General features: G+C 40.2%; 2 protein-coding genes across 8 annotated transcripts in view; both read left to right on the forward strand.

Annotated features, from left to right (window-relative positions):
• The first annotated feature begins 2,333 nt into the window (after window positions 1-2,333).
• On the forward strand, window positions 2,334-4,994 carry LOC118787500 (cytochrome c oxidase subunit 8B, mitochondrial-like). Its single transcript, XM_036543080.1, has 2 exons — window positions 2,334-2,519; window positions 4,465-4,994. Exons 1-2 carry the CDS (start codon window positions 2,400-2,402, stop codon window positions 4,597-4,599), a joined length of 255 nt encoding a protein of 84 aa, XP_036398973.1. The 5' UTR covers window positions 2,334-2,399; the 3' UTR covers window positions 4,600-4,994.
• Window positions 4,995-8,100: 3,106 nt separating this feature from the next.
• The window catches only part of LOC118786643 (protein unc-79 homolog), a 51,970-nt gene continuing 39,647 nt past the window's right edge, over window positions 8,101-20,423 (forward strand). For 4 of the 7 annotated variants that reach the window (XM_036541828.1, XM_036541830.1, XM_036541829.1 and 1 more), the window contains exons 1-8: window positions 8,101-8,368; window positions 10,643-10,763; window positions 16,616-16,923; window positions 17,582-17,752; window positions 19,103-19,198; window positions 19,373-19,428; window positions 19,632-19,761; window positions 20,121-20,185. In XM_036541828.1, the coding sequence (XP_036397721.1) occupies window positions 8,347-8,368; window positions 10,643-10,763; window positions 16,616-16,923; window positions 17,582-17,752; window positions 19,103-19,198; window positions 19,373-19,428; window positions 19,632-19,761; window positions 20,121-20,185 (969 nt within the window). In that variant the 5' untranslated portion in view covers window positions 8,101-8,346. The remainder of the gene's footprint in view (window positions 8,369-10,642; window positions 10,764-16,615; window positions 16,924-17,581; window positions 17,753-19,102; window positions 19,199-19,372; window positions 19,429-19,631; window positions 19,762-20,120; window positions 20,186-20,423) is intronic. The other 3 variants (XM_036541832.1, XM_036541833.1, XM_036541834.1) reach the window with 1 other exon arrangement.

Raw genomic sequence — 20,423 nt, forward strand, 5'->3', positions numbered from 1 at the left:
TGCTCCATGGAGACATGAGGGACGGTGTTGCTGTGTCCTTAAATGTCCCTGCAGACCGCCCGGCCGTGGAATGGCTGCACAGTGTACAGCAGTTTTTCGGTCAGCAGTCATCTGCTTGTGACAGTCTGGCCTTTTAGAATATCGTTAGTCTTACCGTCGACCCTTTTCTCCGTGTTGTGGAGGTAATGACCTGTATTTGGGTTGTCAGAGCTGACCTTCACCACTCACGTCAAAGCTGACATCCTAGTTCTTAAATATGTTGTCATCTCATTCTTCGGGGGGAAAACAAACATGGAACGGAGTTAAAACTCCAATCTTTCATTATTTGATTGCCTGCATCCGAAAGTTTTGTAGTACCGCAATCTCACCAAGGAGGGCGACATGGCACATGTTTTGCGTATAAACTTTACACAGAACGTGGTTGTATTTTGTATTCACCTGATAGCTTGAAACATTGTTCCAAATATTCTGTAGATATCAGATCATTTTGCTCATGGTTCAGAGACAGAATATATTCATGAAAAACTTTTCCACCATGAATTTATATCACAGACCAGTTGTGACACCTATTTTGAGTAATGCACTTGTGTTCAACCAAGGACATCCAGGAATAAATGATAAACAGAAATAATTTACACACTGCATACGAAAAATGCACACTGCGTATTTTTTGCATATTTCACAAAGAAATATTTTCCCAAGACCAGTTTCTGTCTACCTATTTTCATCATCTCTTAAATGAAGGTCTGAAAATGTGTTATTCACAGACGTATTCTGGGAGAAAGTAGGGTTGCGTGCTGATCTGTGAGTTTCTCTGTGGAGACGTGATATCACTGAATGGCCAGCAGGTTAACAGTATGTCTGAGCATGATTAGGATGAGGAGGACTGAGCACAGCCATTTCTCCTCGCTGTTGAAAGTCGTCTGACCTGCACTCCACATTTGGATATTTACAGCTCTCAGAAGGCCACCTCGACTCCCTCAGAGTTCATATTTTTTGTGGCCCAGAATCAAACAAAAGTCCGTGATCAAGCTCTATTTGTGATCCTATTTGCACAGTCTCAATAATGGGTTTATATTATTCTGTAAAAACTGGAACATGCCAAAAAGGGAAAAAGAGTGAAAATAATGTAGGCTGTCTCTGATGGATATAGTGAAGGTGCTATCCATTATACATCTGTAATCATCTCGTACACACATTGCACTCTTTGGATTTATTCTACATAAAGTCTCTAATACTGCACGTCCTTCTCTCACACGTCAACTCTGTGGCAAGAGCTTACTCAAAGCCACCAGTAGCAAATCTGAGACTTATAACTGGGTCAAAATCCATCTAAAATAAAGTGAACTACACATCTAAATATGTATCTGATATGGAGGTAGCATGGTGATTTCCCTTTGCGTTTACCTATTCTATATCCCTGGCATATGTTTATTTTGCAGGTCATTATGAAGCGTATGGTCTCTCAGGTGGTATCGAGGAAACTGAACCCCCCTGATCCACCTAAGATAAGTGCGTTTACAGAATCCAGGCTGTGTGTGTGCTCTTCCAGAGGCTCTTGTTTGTGGAACATCTGCTCCAGTGATACCAATGACCTCCTGCTGGTCTGTGGTAGCTGAAGCAGCACAGCTGGCTTCATTTTCTGTTGTTGTTGTTCTTTTTTTAATTTAATCATAAAAACAGATCACTTACGATAAAGATACCATTGTGCAGTAAATGAAGAGCATTCAGCTTCCCGTGAGAAGACACAGTCAGTAGCAGCAGGTGCTGTTTTTGTAAGGAGCAACAAGCTTCCATTGTCATGTGCACTTGGCTTTACTGCCCTTAGGATGTGTATTTTTATGTGTGCCTCACAGGTCACCAAATATTCCTGAATATTTTGTATTTATTTAATTCACATTGCAATCAAGGTAAGGACAAAATGCACTACAGTTCAGCCAGATTTGGGTCTTAAAACTATTTATTAATGTCTTAAAAACAGATGAAATCCACAATACAGTGTTTCAGAGAGCTATAAATGTAAGTCTTGGGAGAGTATCATTTTTGATCAAAATAAATGCACACTTTTTTACTTCAATAGTGTACACTTTGTTTCATTCTTTTATGATAAACAGAACCATTTGAGCATAATAGTCTTTACCTTTGACATTTTCAGAGCTGGGTCTAAAGAGATATTCGTTGTATCCCTCCAGACTTTATTATCATATCTGGGCTGTGTGGGGTGGTATTCGAAAAGAGAGTGTCAGGGTGTGTCAGGACTCCTCCTTGTGATGTCCCGTAACAGGGAGGTTACGTCTGGTCTCTGGTCTCTATCTCACAGGATATCAGGGGAAGTCCTCAAGTATTCTTGAGACTGGAGCTTAGGCTGCTTGTATCCACTCAGTGGAAGTGCGAGAAGGATGTGCGCACTTCTGAGGGGGCTCATGCAAACTGTGTCACTGGTCCGGGCCAAGGTAGTTCTGCAGGAACATAGATCCAATATCAGCAGCAAGCCGGCCAAAGACAAGATCGGACCCGGGGTGAGTATAACAACACTGCACTGAGACAGGGGGTTTTACAATCCCTTTATCAGCATAGCTACAGTAAATTTGATTGCAATGTAAATCATACTCCCATACTCATATTGACTAACAGTTAGTAAGAGCGACTCTATGACCTTCCATATATAGGCTTGAGTGATCAGATACTGGCTGCTTGGTATATGATTTGTCCAAACACTGGAAGCAGAGGTGAAGTCTGAACAGGTGTTGTATTTGTTAGGTTCCCTTGATAGAAAGTCTGCAGTTCTGAGGGCTGATAGCTCAATGGCAGTTGGCTTTCATTCCCTGGCAGGCAATGCAAAATTAAAGAAGCTTATGTTAGATTTTATGAAAAAGCCAAATTCTCACAATGTTGCTAAACAATTAGCAAACATCTCTACAATGTTTGGAAAACATACTAGCAGATATAACAGCTCATAAAGGTAGTCACTCTAACTTAATATGCTTTTCTACAATATACTGTATATTTCTACATATACAGTGTATATGTATCACCAGAGCTTTAAACACAAGGCATCTATGACAAATGGGTTCATGTCCTGTAATGTGGTGAGTTAAAATGAGATTAATTTCTGCAGAGATGTGTTATTTATTTGTGATTTATAAGTCAGTGCTACCAAGTTTTCACACTGAAATGGGAGCAGCGATGCTTCATGACAGAAGTGCGGTTCTGCGCTCTGAGACTGCAATATCCTCAGGGCATTGAGAGGGGTTTCTATGTAAAATTGATGTATGTAATGAAACCTGTAGGACCACGGGCTGCAGCTACAACTCTGATATACTGCAATGAAATGAGAGGCAGAGAGCAGGGCCATCTGAGGACAGGGCGGTCTTCCTGAATATTTAGATTGAACTGACAGCACACAGGAAGACTTGGAGATACCCGTATCGGTGGAATTGAAGGCATCTGTTCTAACCTGTTTGATGACATGGGCTGTCTGGTAAACCAAGAAATCTGAACTAGGTTTTCGCAGCACTCAATCAAAAGGGAAAGGGGAAGACTATAGGAGGAATACAGGAACAATTTGTCCTGAAAATGCAAATTCAGTCATGCATGGATATATGAGATACAGTCAATTTTGGATGCTCTCTCGAAAAACTGACAGTATGGTTAATTTACAGAGGTTACGAGTGTGTTGTCTTGGGACTGTAACATTTTAAACAAAAAAATCTGCAGACTACCACTACACATCTCTGCAACCAAATTTTTCCCGATCGCTGTCGATCTTTGCTATTTGCGAACCAAACAGCATAGCATTTAGGTAGCATTTCAATGGTAATAAAATCTGTGTGCCTTTCAGTAGGTTCCTGCATGTCTTGTGTATGGTAGAACACTGCTGTCAGGGAAGGCACTGAAGAATCAGGAAGCACTCCCAGCTGTTTACATCCCAGTGGGAGCTAAGTCTCTGGTTTAGGGCACATGACCAGAACCAAAAAAGCACATCGAAGTAGAAACCACAGAGACCTTCAATTTGAAAATTATCCACATGAAAATAAATAATCTAGCCTCACAGCTGGGGGCAACATTAAACAGTTGCAAAAGCACAGATAAAAGAAGATAAACCCCTTGGCTTGGTATGACTTGGAGCCTTTGATTGTGTTTTCCTTAACAGGTCCTCCAGTAGCTATTTTAAAACGTTGAGTAATTTAAAAAGATAAATGATGAATTACAGGATGAATTACAGAATGACTCAGCATAAGCACAGCATGTCTTCTGTTCAGTTTCCTCCTTGCAAAACAAGCACAGTACAATCCATTCCATGTCTCTCTATGTATCTGTGTAGATATTAGCCTGCCTGTGCATCTGTGTGCTTATCAATATCTGAAATTCCCCAGACTAGTAGTGAATCAGAAGTCCTGCCAAGGTACAAGGTCTGTCAGATTCCAATTTTGTATCTTGTTTCTTTATCCTTTTTCTCCACAGCAAACTCTGTTTGCAATGGCGATGTTTGCGATCAGTCTACTGGTCCCAGCAGGCTGGATCATGCATCACATCCCAGAATACCGCAAGAGACCATGCCCACCCTCAGATGGTGCCCCAAGAAACAGTATCATGTGACTTCATATTGTCATCCCTCCTCTTATCAGACACTGCTGTTGAAGAATCTTCTGCCAAGTAATGATGTATCTCATATGACAAAAAATATTAAGCAAGCTAGCAGAGCAATGTTCAAATGATCAATATGACCCAAAAACTGAGAGATATTCTTGCAATATATATTTTGACATTTCATCAGTCTTCTTTCTCCTCAGATGCACAATAGAACCTCCGCAACAATAGAAGCGCAATAATGATATTGATAATGGTATTATCAGTAATGATATTGATAATGGCAGTGATATTGTGGCTCAGCAGGCGGTGCATTTTGAATACATGGATTCATGTTATCAGAGATTCCATTCACATTGATATGTCTGCAGAATGCTAACCCATCCAGATCAATAAAGACATTTAGCACAGTTTTTGTTTGCAGCACTTTATTGCAGGTATTGATGTAAGCTTTGACAACAGTGTGTTTACTTTAAGACCTTACTTATTATGAACAATCTACCATACAGTATTGGTTACAACAGGAGTTTCACTTTTAATCTGTGTGGCCAATGTCTATGTGAAATTAATAAACCAATTAGATACATGACAAAATGGCAGAGGCAAGTCATGCAGTGCATTGGTATATAAAAGTGCCACTACACTGACATGTTGGAAAAGCCAGCGTGGTTTTATCTTTAAACAACTATATTTTTGGTTACTGTGAATTGATAAGAAGAGGCTAGCTGCTTCTCTCTCTCTCTCTCTCTCTCTCTCTCCCCTTTTCCACTAAATCTGTCTGCCTTCTACCAAACCTGAGACTGGTTCTCAGGACAGTACTCATAAAGCACTCATAAAGCAGCCCATTCACCCAATATCTATCCAGCAAGCTACTGTATTTATGCTGATCATAGCCTTGCTGTGCTTTTGAAGCAATGGACAGATGCACCACTGGAGGTGAAAGAAAGTAACTAGCTCTGTTTCAGTGGTCACAACAACTATTTCAAAGTATCAGGAAGCTCTGGAGGAGAGCATGGCACCCATAGTTAGCCATCTGATTCTAGCTAACTAATATTGGTTAGTAGGCCAACATGATTTCAAATTTTGTTTTTTTCTTTCTTCATTTTGTATTTTATAAGGTGACAAATGTTAATAAGCTAAATAGCAGGTCAAATAAGTGAACTATCCTAAAAGCTACCTGTCCATCAGTCATTCATAAGAAAAAAATGACTGGGAGAACCTGAGCATGGGTTGATTAAAAAGCCAGAATAGTACTATGGTCTTGAACCATAGCTAAATGCAGAGTTGAGAGGAACCATAACTTGGGATGTTTAAAAGGCTTTCATTTTTAAACATTACATATTTGAATATATAATAAAAGCAATTTCATGAAAGTGATAAGGTGGATGAAGCCATGATATACCACGAGTAATGACTTGGCTATGGGGTGGCAGACTCCAAACTTTGCCTTGTACAGTAGCAGTCAAAAGTTTGGATGCAGTTGATTGAGATAATGGGAAACATGCACTCAAAGACATTTTGATCTAAAGACTTACGTTTAAATTTGTTTCTTAGACAAATAACAATAGTGAAGTTGATGCCTATGTATTAATGCTTTCAAAAAATGTTTTTTTAAAATATTTTTTGGCTAGTCTGAAGATATTTTTGATTTGTTTAACACTTTTCTTGGTTGCTGCATAAATCAATTTGTGTCACTTCATAGTTTTGATGTCTATACTATTATTCTAAAATGTCAAAAATACTAAAAATAAAAAACCCCTTCTCTAAGTAGGCGTGTCCAAACTTTTGACTGATACTGTACCTAACAAGCCTCACTAACTAAAATCCACGATATACAATAGCTATTTAAAAACACACTATCAGCTGTAACATAATGTAATATTAGGTTCAGGTACTGTGTTAAATAATATAGGGAAATTTATGAGAAATTGTCCAACTTAAGCTTTTCGATATAACATTGTAGCAGATATTTGAAACATAAATATTTATTCATGGCACTGCTGCATGCAATGTTTATCGGAGCTTGGAAGTAATGTTAAACTGGGATGGAGATTTATCATCACATCCGCAATGCTTGGCTGAAGCTCTGAAAATTTCATCATAAACAAGGAGACCGGTCTCAGACAATGTATTGCTGCTATTCAACTCATTTTTGTGGATTGGGATACAGTGAAATCTACACTTTTAATTTTATCTTCATATCTTCATATCTGATACAAGTCAAGAAGACAGAAAGCTTACATAATGAACTTTTAAATTGCATTTAGGTCCATCAGAGGAACCAAAGAAACTGCATGAAGACTGTTTGAACATTGCCAATTTTAGGGACTAGTTGGGTCGGGTCAGCACCATACCCATGGGACCAGTACTGGAAGACCTTGTTTCACTATCAGCTGGAGATGAGAATAGTAGATCTTGGCATGTGTCAAGCAATTAAGGTCATGGCATCAGTTGTCTGCGTCAGAACTAAAACGCTTGTTTATTTTTCAGCTGGGGAATTTGAGAATGACAATTACTTCCTGGAAACCAGACCCTCTCCCCTCAATAAAATAAACATTTTCTAGAAAACTCCCAGTAAGAAATAAAAGGCTGCTGGAAAAACAGAAACGGATACAGTGTTTTCCCCTCCTCCTCTTTCTCTCTCTAATCAGATCATATGAGGCCTGTCTGTGATCTCTCCTTTGTGATGAATTTAAATGGTAGCTTTAGTGCCACAGATTTCTCAGAAAATGCAGTCGAGATAACTGATAAGTTCAATCACAGAAGCAAAAATCACATAGTAAACAGACTATTTATGTTTAGAAAAATAAAAAAATAAAACAAGATTTGAGGTTATTTGAAAAATTTAAAATAGCAAAAACGCAAATCTAAAAATGTTACTACTTTTAGATTTTATTTGTGGACATGAAATAGTAATTATAGCTGTTGTGATGCTGAGTGTGATGTCATGGACCATTATGGGAGACAGTGGACACACTACAATTTCTTCAAAAACATTTTCAATAATACAGGGTCGTCAAAGTGGTGTGGTGATCTAAAACTGAGCTTTTCAAATGAACTCCTTACTGAGTGAGGTTCTATGATCTAACAGCAACACGTATGCAGAGGAACCCATAAAGTATAACGTTTTGGAACACTGTAAATTCTAAAATTGTCTGCGATTATGCTAAACGACTAATGCTAAAAAGACATATGCTGTGTTTGACATCATTTTGAAAACCATCTGTTGCTCAGTGTGGTATTATAACGTGAACTGTTCTCCATTTATAAGAACAATATATACTGAATACATACATTGTCCCAATGCATTTATTTCATTAGTCTTATTTGACCACCTATATTTAGAAGAGGTACATTTGAAACGACCACCAGAAAAAAAAAGAAACGAACTAAAAAAAAGGCGAGCTAAAAATCATTTTCATGAATGGCAATTTGTCAGAGCTGGATCAGTCCATTTGTTGCAAAGGTGTGCGCCGTTTTTTGCCGTTTTTTTCCGCAAGAGCAGTTTCACCCAAGAATGGACGAGGAATGACACGGATTAAATCTGAAGGGACCAAGATGCTGCACGTTAAAAGCACGTCCCTTGACGCCGCGCACAAGATACAATGCGACTTCCCGATGCCAGGGCTTTAGTGGTATAACCAAATCTAGCAGGCGCGCGAGAGGGTTTATTCACTTTTTCTGGACTGGGGGAAAGATACCGCAGGGGTGAATAACGTTGGTGTGTATTTCTTTCAATCGTAAGGACTTTTCAAGATGTCAACGAAGGCAGAGCAATGTAAGTCGTGTTTTATACGTTTTCCCTTGCTTGCGAAACGGTGATTGTAAGAATGCATTGAAAATCAAATCACGGTAGCTGTCCTTGGTGATGAAACCATGGTTGCTAAGGCAGGTTGCAACACGTTCCCGCTATGCAGAGGGTGGCTTGCGATGTGTGTGAGTGATATTTGCTGTTTTGTGTAAAGGGTAAAAAACGGAAGGGAGTGGAACAAACACTTACGATTCGCAAATAATTTGCAATTGACGTATAAAAATGCGGTTGGTGAAAGGAGCTAGATATGCGAATCTCAAGGTCGATTAGACAAATTCTCACTTCAGGAGTGAATCACGCAATATGGAGGCAAGTGGTCAATAAAGTGGTAGCTTCCACCTTATGCATCCCTTATGTCTGGAGACGTTTTTTGTCATCTTTCAATGGACATTCGGGCTCGGTATCCATGGAAACCAAATTTTAATCCAGCAAATTAGTCTGAATGATCGAATCTAGCTGATAAGTCAATAAAATATGGAAAGGTCAATGAATATAAAAAATGCATATATGACCCATACAAGAGAGTGAATAAGTCTTCCTACTAATTGGTTAAATTACATGTCTAATACCATAGTATGTTATAACTCTGCTTCAGGAGGAGACAGTATGTGCAGGCCAGTTGTATGTTGTTGGAGCACAACTTAAGTGTGTAGTTACTTTGGATATATATATGTATATATATATATGTATATATAGTACTAGGGTATTTTTTCAGAGGGAAGTAGCTGTTTAAAATAAGGGATATGTCCAGAAGCAGAATGTATTTCCATCTCCTGTGACATTGTTGTTTCAGTGTTCACTTTTCTGCAGTAGGCTGAAGACTGTCATGGCACTCCAGTACTATGCTGCTGGCTTTAGCTTTTAGTATGTGCACATCACACCTGAGTCTACACCATGTGTTCAGTACACGTCATATGTACAGCTGAATGCACTTGGTCTTTAAACATTGCTTAATGCAATTTGTGTATCAGAGTCTAAATTTACCCACAATAGTTGTGTCTTTGTTAGATTTGATGCCACAAGGGGAAATATTAGACCAATGGAATGCACAACCCAAATAAAACATTAAAAGAATGGGTGAGGGGCATGATGTTTTAATAGGTCAGGACAGTTAAAGGTTGCGACTGTTTTTTTTCTAGGTTTAAGTTGGTGGCTGCTCACTCGACGTGACAGAAAATCCAAGACACAGATTGTGCACACTGGCATGTTTGCATATTTGTGTCAAGATTGTTTTGCAGTGTGTATCAGTGCAGGCAATCCAGTGGACAGAGTTTTTTTTTTGTCAGTGCTGTTTATCTGCCTAATGATTTCAAATCCCAGAGCAAGTTCCTGGGGCTTGTTATTAACATGTCAGGGGGAGTTAAACACTTCCAACGCTCTGAGTCACAGAAAGTACCACACTCCAGGGTGGGATGCGACCCAGATGCCCAGACACTAAAGGTCACAGGTCCTCAGAGCTCATGAGAGGACCGGGCTATTAAGGTTTAACCCTTCTGTGACTGAGCCCTGTGGGCCCAATGGTGGAGCTGAGGCCAGACTCAGAACACACAGAGCATGGCACGTGCATCCCGCCATTGGGTTGCTTGGGTCTGTGTGGAAGCTGCTGTGATTGGCTGTAGCTGAGAGTGTGGTCTAGCTGGGTCCAGGTACTCTGAAAAAGACTATTCCCTTCTGGAACAACAAAATATGTTTTAGTGATTATGACTAAATCCTTTATAAATCTGTGAGACTGAAAATAATATATTTTAAGTTACTTAAAACAGCTATTACTTCATTGTTGGAGTAGAGTTAAATAAAAAATAAAGGTAAGAGCAGGCATTTCCTCCAGATAGTGCAGCATTCACTGTTGAGCATCTATGTGTCATGTGCATATATTGCATAATACCAGCGCAGGTACTGACAACTGTGCTTAACCCTAAATGGCATTTTAACTCCCCAAATAAACATGCACATCGATACATGTTGAAACCACATGCAGAAACCCATATAAGACCAAAGTATGCATGGAAATTCTACTAACAGATGAAATCAGTGGGAGAACCTCACAAAGCATGCTGTAAACCCAGACTACCATATGTAATTTAAGCTGCCTAATATAAAAGCTGTATGGAAGCCCATTTAGATAAAACCTCACCTCCTAAACTTTGTCTCCCCAGCGCTCTTTTGCCATTTGACCTTTCTTGGGTTGGAGATGTTTGTCACCCGTTGACGCTCTTGTCACTCTGCTCTTTATTTGTTTAGTTGCCTCTAAGATACGGTACTTGCAAGAGTATCACAACCGTGTGCTTCACAATATTTACCCTGTGCCATCTGGAACAGACATTGCAAACACACTGAAATACTTTTCCCAAACCCTGCTCAGGTAAGTACCCCGCGCTGGAACCCACAGGTGAAGTAGCCCACTAAGATCTTTATGTGATTAATTATCTACTTACAGTTACAATTGTAAGATTCTTGTGGCTTAATGCCAAATACAATGATGTGTTGACAATGACTGATTTAGTGTGGAGATTTAGGATCATTTTAAATATTTACACTGAGATGTGCTGTCTGAGCACATGGTTTAGATTTTATTTTTAGTGTCACTGCATTGTGCAGTGGTGATTGTTGTAAAAAGTGGAGGTTTTGTGAAGGGTATTTTATGAGATCTCTCTGGTTACAAATATGTTGGTCATTTTGTTAGGCAAGATTTGCATGTCTTTCTTCAAGCAAAAATGTTTCAATTAATTATCAGAGCTGCTTTGCACCCCTGCATATTTGCCTTCATCCATCAAAGTGCATTACAACTATTAATGAAATATTAAAATTGCATTCTGTAGAATCTGCATGCATGGCATGGACTATACAGTATATTCTGCATGAAATTTGAATTCAGTTAGTTCAATAGCACAGTCTATTTACAGGTATATTGGACAAAAATGTAATGACGAAGCAGTGTTATGTTTTGCTAGAAGAAAGATGTCATTTAAGCAGATGTTTAGGTAAGGTCTAGAGGTCATTCAAACCAACATGAGCACGTTTTGGGAAAAATAAAATTATAGAACAATGTTTGGCTGGAATGGGGCCGACACCTTTTTTTTCAGCAGGAGCATCACATGATATTGACACAATCCTCCTCAAAATGAGGTTATCTTTCTTTACGCCTCCCTGGGTAAGAGGATTGTGTTAGAATTGTGTTGAACAGCTCTGAAACTCTGTAATGCTTCCCTAAGATACCCAAGCAAGTCAGTGCCTATAATGAACTATGGGCATTTTTTTTTCAAAATGAGGTCATGTTTGATTGATGACTTATTACTTTTCATCCATCTCAATGTTACATTTGTCAGTGTTTTCAATTAGGGAAACAGTGTAGAACAGGGAGATAAAAAAGGCCTACAGAAAGTGTAATGTTTCCTCTGAAAACCATGTAACTGAATGTCCCACATTCACAAAGCCATAAGAAGCACTGCTCCATCCTCTTGCTGTGAAGTGCATATGGCGATACAAACTTTGGACCTGTATAAATGGAATTCTTGTGTACTTTGGTGATGACAGCATCAACCCTGGTCTTGTGTCAGCTACAGCTATTAACGCTGTTTGAAACCTACTTTCACAGTTATTTGCCGTCCCATGTGAGACCACAGCCCATTTCTCCCTGACCACACTACTCTGTGGTGTGGGTTTCTGTTACAGGAAATGAAAAGGCATCCTCTCCTTTTGCTTGGACGCGAAGGTGAACTCACCTCAGATGCGCTGTAGCCTATCGGTTCTCCAGCAGTCCTCCCCTGTCTCCTAAGAGGCCTTGATTAAGCAGTATCGTGCAGCTCAGCTGGAGAAGCAGGCCTGCCTGACCCCAGAGCTGGGAGAACATCTCCCTGCTGGCCACACAAGTCCCTGGGCCCCCCTCGTTCCTTCCCCCTCGCAAGGGGGTCTGCTAGTGTCAGATTCTGTCCCCTGTCAGGACGAGGGTCCCTAGGGTGCTGTGAAAACCAGAGGAGAGAACAGCACGTCCCAGCACAGGTCATGAGACAGCCTTCAACGAGACACGACAGACTCTGTTTGCATGTATCAGAAAAACAGAAACACGTCACTGTGCTTGGAGTAGTTCAGCCTGACTAAGCTCATTGAAAGGGCAGTGAGTTGATCCTTAATGTGAATGTCATTGACATAACACAGTTACTTAGCTGTATTTATTCAGGAGATATGATTAAGAGAACCAGAACTTCTATAATTCAACTGGAAATATTTTATTACCATGACATAGATGGTATTGTCACACTGCTATGGCCAAATAACTGGTATAATTTGTGGGGTTAATTGCTAATAGCCAGAGTTTGTGGAGTATTTGAGGATTCAATGAGTAGTGCAGTTTACATAATTGGTTCATAGTGATAGTGCAAATATTGGTTAACATTTTCTAGGAAGGAAAAGGGATGCTCACAAGTTTTACCATTTTGAAATTTTGATAAATTTATAGATATTTCATGATCCTTTCCTCATTAATTTCCACAGTATCAAATACTATTCAAGCAAACACTTTTATATCACTCCAACGTAGATAAAAAAGCTTATTTAAATTGTTCAAGAGATACGATACCTGATATGTTGTTGATTGTTGAACAGAAATAATGCAAAATTCATATTTTCTAAATAATTTTAGCGATAAAAATGCAACATTACAGGTAATGCATAGTATGTAGTGTATATAGTTATTAATATACAACAAGTATATGCCTACAAAATCTAATCATGTTGAATGTAACAATAATATCAGAATGGAAAGACAAATATTAACATGCAATCAAAATATGAACCTTCTTTAGCTTACCAAAGAAAATAAGCAGGTAGCTGTGTGTCCAAATAAAGGCTGCAGAGACATCTGTTGAGTTGCATCTTATCCAGATTTTCTCTGGCTTTGCATGAGTACACAATAAATAGCAAGTAATAGCAGCATTTCATAAACAACATTTGTCAAACCAAAAATAGAGGGTAAAATGTGATATATTTTTAAAAAAGCAAATGAGTGAATTATCAAGTGAGCAATCATGCCTAGTATATGTTTGCTTTCTGGCTAAAAAAAGTGCAATGCCACTGTCTTTGAACTCCTACAAAATGATCATTGTCAAGAATAACAGGTGGCCCCCAAATGGCTCAGATTGTTATGGCACTTCTGAGTAGCTGTAGCTTGGGTTTGAACCTGGCTGTGTTATCTGCCAACACCGGGACCAGGAGCCCACAACAGCTGAACAATTTGACTCCATGCCGCTAGGAGAGGGGTGCGTTTGTCAGCTGGGATTCCTTCATCACACAGCTCTTGGAACCATGAGATTTGTGCAGGTTCCTGTGAGTTAGATCACATCATGGAGATATGCAGATCCACCATGTGGCATCTGCGTCCTAGTACATTGTGGGACATGTAGTGTGAAAAATAGCTGCAGCTGTCTGCCAGTGTTTTGAAGGATGGCATTTGGTATGCCATGTGTACCTACGTGAGTGCAGAGGTTGTTGTGACAAGACAAGTCTAATGCACAACTGGTAATTATAAGAATTCATGCTAATAAATAAATCAATTGCAATTGAATTACAGCTATATGCTCATTTTTCTGAAGATTGCTTCGGATACTCATCAGAAGAAGAACACAAGAGCTGAATATCGTTTTGATTTCTATTGGCACCTGCTTTATAGTTTCAAAGGGTATAAAAAGCTTAGTGACACTTGAGAGAAACCGGGAAAAGGCATGTTGCTTTCCTGGAAGGTCCCCAAATCACAGATGGGGGATGGAGCTGTGGCATTAATATTTGATAACAAAAACAGTGGAGGAGATTTCAGCCTGCCTGAATGTGGTCTGAGGTTAACGGTGTTCAGATGTGGTGGGCTCTGTTTTGGTGTGATTCTACCAGGAACCCATGACCTGCTTTGTTGCTGTCAGCCTCACTTGTGCCCCGGTATGTCACACCAAAACACCAGCCATCCTGCCCCCGACATCAGTGAGCCCTGAAGTACACTTGCTCTCACCCTTGGTTGATCTTTACGACTGTTTACACTGACTGCTTGGTACAGAGATTCAACCTACATTTGCCTTTTTCAGAAAAGAAGAAAATGAGCGTGAGGCTGTATTAATTTCTTATATGGAAGAACCATATATTCAGAATATATGTGTTATTAAATCCTTTAGAATTATCTGTATGGAATGTGTATTTGTGTCATATTCAAATATATGGAACTTAATATTTTGAAATATATTTGTAATATGCAGAAATCACATTGCAAATATGTAAATGTTATATCTATCCAATGATACCCACTGGCTATGTTGATTTTTGTTGCAACTGTACAATAAATTAGGTTGAATACTAATATGAATTAGGCTGAATACTAACATATTCCATGGGTAAGAATGGATAACCTTTATTTATCCTTTTCATTGGCAGAGATACAACTCTTATACGAGGGACTTTTATACCATTTATACCTGCCAGCAATGATGAATCCAGACCAACACAGTAATGTACACTGTAGCTCAATTAAGCCTAATTTACAATGATCTCTGTTGGAACAAAAATCTGCATACACAATGGGTTTTCAAAGCAGGGTTTGGAGGCACTCCTTTTGTGTAAATGCATGTATATGTTTGCATGCATGGTTCTTCACTATAGGAGATCAAGCACATACAGTCTGATGACTGATGACAAAACATGGTGATGTCGTGGCGCATGGGTGAAAGATTGGAACTGATCCCCACTTTGTATGGGTCAGTGTAATTAGAAAATGTGACTCCAAAGGCTCACTGATGCTTGTAAAGTAGAAACATGAGCATTATAAGGTCGCTGGCACATCAATTTAAATGACATTCATCCATGTTCTTAATGACTGTAAAAGATTTTACAGCATATGTAGCGTGTGTGCGTGTGTGTGTGTGTGTGTGTGTGCGTGTGTGTGAGTGTGTGTGGAAATGACTGCATTGTACACAATGTTGTACTGCTAACGATTAGCACATGTTAGAACTGAAAGGATATAGAAAGATGTTTGCATCAGGCCAATGAGTTTAAGGGATTATTCTAATGTAGTGCTCTCTCCCTGGTTTTGCTTTTCAATATTGGGAGACTGTGGCACTACAGCAGTTGGTCCTCTAAAACTCATTGCCCTTCACAAAAACTGCAAACTCACAAATGTGATCACGTTATGCTGCTAGAATGCTTAAAAATGTATAACCTGAGCCATATTAAATAGTAATGTTGCTGATGTCATAGCATACAACTGTACATGTTCAGCCACAGAGTTAGGCATTCTGTTACCCCAAGTTTGACCCATTGAAATAGTGATGGTGTTTTCCAAAAGATACAGAACCACATCAGCCCTCAGGGGACAGAAAATGCAAATGTCCATCCCCATTAGCCCACAAACATAATCCTACCGGTCATCCCTTTGAAGCAACCTATCCTTTTTTCATTATAGTTTCTCCCTACCGTAGATTAGTTACATTTATTTTAGAACTTGAATCCATATGCCTGTTGGATTTCATTATCCCCCAGATGATACTGAGACAGTATCATAATGTATGCATACAGACATTATGTTTTGGTACAATAAACATGTGTTGTGACCAGGGGCCTTACCTAACCTGTCATACATGTTTATTACTGGCTGAGGCATGTTTCAAAAGTGTCACCCCTATATTTCTCAGTCCAATTGGAGATCTCCCACCCCTTCCCCCAAAAAGTGGCTAACAAATCCTCGTGTCTTGAGCAAAGTATATCCAATTTGTGTTTTTTAACAAATCACACTGACCAAGAGTCTCTGCTTTGATGTGATGGGAGAAGACAGGCTTTTCTGTAAGGAAGAGGATGAGAGGGTGATGTGTCCCTCTGGAGAAGTATGGGGTTGTCACTGAAAACATGCAATTTTTTTATATTTTTGCTCCTTGTCACCAGATACGCATGAGATGCAGTGATCATTGCAATTTTGCAGACGTTGCCCGTCCATCTCTGTTTTTGTTCTCCAAGAGAAAAAAATTAAAACAAAACAGAAAAAGGAATAAAAAAAAGGCTATTTTCATGCTGGAATGCAGAGATTATGCAAACCCATGCCTTCCAAAATAAAAGTAACGACACTGCATCCTATGTGGGGTTTATCTGGTTTTTTTTCTATTTACGCTGTCTGTAGTGCCATTTCAATGTAATGTGCTGTTTCTTTGTGTCTTTGTTGTCTCTTTTTTTCCTTGTCCCCCGGAGCAGCATTCTATCCCGTACAGGCAGGAAGGAGAACCAGGAAGCTTCCAATTTGGCCGTGCCCATGACCATGTGTCTTTTTCCTGTGCCATTCCCACTCACCCCATCTCTAAGACCACAAGTCAGTTCCATCAACCCTACAGTTACTCGCTCCCTCCTTTACAGCGTTCTGCGCGATGCCCCGTCTGACCGCGGGGGGCAGCAAAGTCGGGACGCACAGCTCTCAGAGTACCCCTCTCTGGACTATCAGGGGCTCTATGTGACGCTGGTGACCTTGCTCGACCTGGTGCCCCTGCTACAGCACGGTCAGCATGGTGAGTGACACCAGGGCACACAGGTCTCTGCGTCCTCGGAGCGGCTTGCTGCCGAAGGGCTTGCGTGGCTGAAAAGCTGGGCTGGGGTAACGCTTAGTCTTGTGGGCTGCGTCGGCTGATTGGCTGACCGCTTGGTGGAGCATGCCAATTTTTGGTATACTGTGGTGTTCACAAGGAACGTTATGTCTGCGCTGTCTAAATGTACTTGATGTTTAAACAGAAATCAGAAATCAGATAATATAAACAGCGCATTGTACTTCCTGTGCAATGAGTCGTGTGGTTCCCATGGTACACTGATTCATGGTAAAACTGAATAAATATCCTGAACTTTCCTCAGTTTTGGTGTAGTCCTCTGAGGATAGTCCTGCTTCTTCATAAATATTTCATGTTTTTAAAAAGCTCTGCTTCCGTTGATGGATGCTCTACCAACTGCTTTTATTCTGAGGGCAAACTCACAGCACAGATTTTTACTGATAGAGCAAGAAAAGAGGTCTCTTTTTAAGTGAGCAACCCCTATGCAGTGCATTCCATGCTTCTACCAATATTCCATGGCTGTATTGTGTTGACTGAATTTTTGGAGGGATGAACAGGATGGTGTGAAATACGTGTGATTAAAGTGGAGTGATTTTTTCATTCTTCTTTCCCTTCCTTTTTACAGATCTGGGACAGTCCATATTTTACACTACGACTTGCCTCCTCCCCTTTCTCAGTGATGATATTCTCAGCACTTTGCCCTACACTATGATCTCCACTCTAGCCACTTTCCCTCCCTTTTTGCACAAGGATATCATTGAATACCTGAGCACCTCCTTCCTTCCAATGGCCATATGTGAGTGCACCCTTTTTACACAATTTACAATATGCAGAAAATGTACATATATTACAATGTGCGGAAGTGCACTTTCCAAAGTGCATCTTGAGAAAATTTATGAAGCCACACTCAAAAAGAATAAATCAAGTGTAGATCATGTAGAACATGCTTTGGAATACATCTTAGTATCAATCCATATCTAGATGTAGAAAATATTTAATATATCCTTACCTTTCATCTGTGGTATTTATTGGCATATCACCCTTTGGCATGATAATATATGATGTTGGGGTTGGGTGCCACAGGGAATCTTGGGAAGGTTTAATGCTTGTTGGTCAACTGGAGGCAGTAGATACTGTATGTAGATATGTTGAGGGGCCAAATTAAAGGGAAATATTTCTTCTTTGGTATGCGGGAACTTTGATCTTACGATGTACAAAATTGTTGGAATGTCTGCTGAGTTCCACTGGGAAATTTTCACATATATTTCCATATCTCAAACAGGTTTCATTAAGTTTATATATCGCAGAAAATGATGAAAGGAGTTCCTGAAAACTGAAATGTTGTTCATAAAACATTAAAAGCAATTTGTTGATTGATTCTGTGTTGTAATGATGATCTGTCAAGGCTTCCCATAACAACTCACTGACAAATGATGTTTGACTACCATTGTTTTTGTAATACTGTACAAAAGGTTTTAGTCTTCATAATTCATTTCACTTACATGTTACAATGCGTTGTTTGATAGTTTGGTCTTGTAGCGCAGATTAATATTTGATTATGAGGTTTGCTCTGGTAATATGATGGATGCAGACCATAACTGCAGAGCATAATTAAGCATAATGGCATGGGCTGAGGAGAGTACATCCTATTTGTAGTCTCCCATACCGGCTGTGATTCCATGTCGCATCAAATCAGGCAGCAGCAGAGGGACATCAGTGAAAAATGTATGTGGGAACCTTGTTCTCCCATGTACTCATAAATGGCTGTACGTGACTGGTCATTAGCCTGGATATCTCCCTGTTGCATAGTCATAATTTCTGTGAGCTGCAAGTGTGGGGACTGAACAATGGAAGCGAGGGAGTGGGGGCTGGGGGGGGGGGGGGGGGAGTGGGTGGCCTTGGTGTCTAAAAGGATGCACTCTCAGCGTAATACAGGAGGGAAGCCAACAGCCTCTGTCCCAGAGGGAGCACTCCTCAGTTCCCACAGCTGAATAAGAATCCATTTGAAAAGATTTAAGCTTTGGAGCTGCTGTGGCTCTTGTTTTTTTTTTAATGACTTATATTCATGGGAAAGATGGTAAAAATGAGAGGATTTTTTTAGCTGCTGGCTTGACCTCAGTTTTTTGTTCTCTTTGCGCCTCCTTAGTGGGCTCTACCCGAAGAGAGGGGGGCGTCCCAGCCTATGTCAATCTGTCTGCCTCCTCTATGCTGATGATTGCTATGCAGTACACATCCAACCCTGGTAAGCTCCAAACAGCACAAAACAACACAATATCAACACAACACTAATACCTAAAAATGGAAGTTCACAAGGTGAAGGAACAATTACTTTTGCATTGCATATGTTTGTCAGCAGTCTGTTTTTGTATCTTGGAGTTTTTACCTTTGAGTCTGAGTCCCATTGTCTGATTTCCAGTCTACCACTGTCAGCTGCTGGAATGTCTCATGAAGCACAAACAGGAAGTATGGAAGGTAAGGGCTTTGTGGCTGAACACTGTTCATAAGAATTATATAGAAGCAACAGATGGGGCAACAGTGTTTATTGTCAGTAACATATTTCAGTGAAACCTTTGCCTGTTATGGGTACTGTTGGCTGAGAGTGAGTCATGTCTTTGCAATGTCTGCTGTAACTAATAAAGCATTTTAAGAACAGTTTCCATTGGTGTGTTTTGTAGGACTTGTTATATGTCATATCGTATGGACCATCCCAAGTCAAGCCCCCAGCTGTACAGATGCTTTTCCATTATTGGCCTAACCTGAAGCCCCCTGGTGCTATCAGTGAGTACAGAGGACTGCAGTACACAGGTGAGTGGCCGCAGTGGAAACTGTGAGGTGCTGTGTGGCGGTGAGACAAATGGAAAAACTAGAACTCAGCTGGTCACAAAGTAAATGATTAACACATAGACAAATACTGGACTGATGACTGCAAGCTCTAGAAGCAGCACTTTATGAGCCATTTCTTCCTATGAACACATTGCCTTTATTCATGCTTACTTTTAAGAATGACACGTGATGTCCATGTGGATGAGTGAGTGGTAACTGCAGAATCTTGCACCTTGCATCACTGAATGTACAGGTGTGAAGTGCTGAAGCAGTCTGTGTGTCCGTGCACTGGGGGTCATTGGGGTCTCACCTTTGTCTCCCCTCTTTTCCCCTGTTCACAGCCTGGAACCCTATTCACTGCCAGCACATTGAGTGCCACAATGCCATCAACAAGCCTGCTGTCAAGGTACGCACCATTTCTCTGCACATCACCAGAGATGGGCAGCACTGTGGTGTAGTGGTACAGAGCTGGACTCGTAATCAAAAGGTTGCTGGTTTGATTCCCTGCTGGCACACTGCTGGTACTTAATCCACCATTGCCTTAATAAATGCCCAGCTGGATAAATGGATAAAATTATGAGCTGTGTAAGTTGCCCTGCCTAACAGTGTCTGCTAGATAATAATGTGATGCAGTGTTCAGATTT

This window comes from Megalops cyprinoides, chromosome 12 (assembly GCF_013368585.1).
Source record: "Megalops cyprinoides isolate fMegCyp1 chromosome 12, fMegCyp1.pri, whole genome shotgun sequence".
Taxonomy (NCBI): Eukaryota; Metazoa; Chordata; class Actinopteri; order Elopiformes; family Megalopidae; genus Megalops; species Megalops cyprinoides.

What these genes read in the sequence shown, in the direction of transcription:
- LOC118787500 (XM_036543080.1), top strand. Translation starts at nt 2,400, where the DNA reads ATGTGCGCACTTCTGAGGGGGCTCATGCAAACTGTGTCACTGGTCCGG. An exon ending in AAGACAAGATCGGACCCGGG is followed by an intron (nt 2,520 to 4,464) that starts GTGAGTATAACA and finishes TTTTCTCCACAG; the next exon opens with CAAACTCTGTTTGCAATGGC.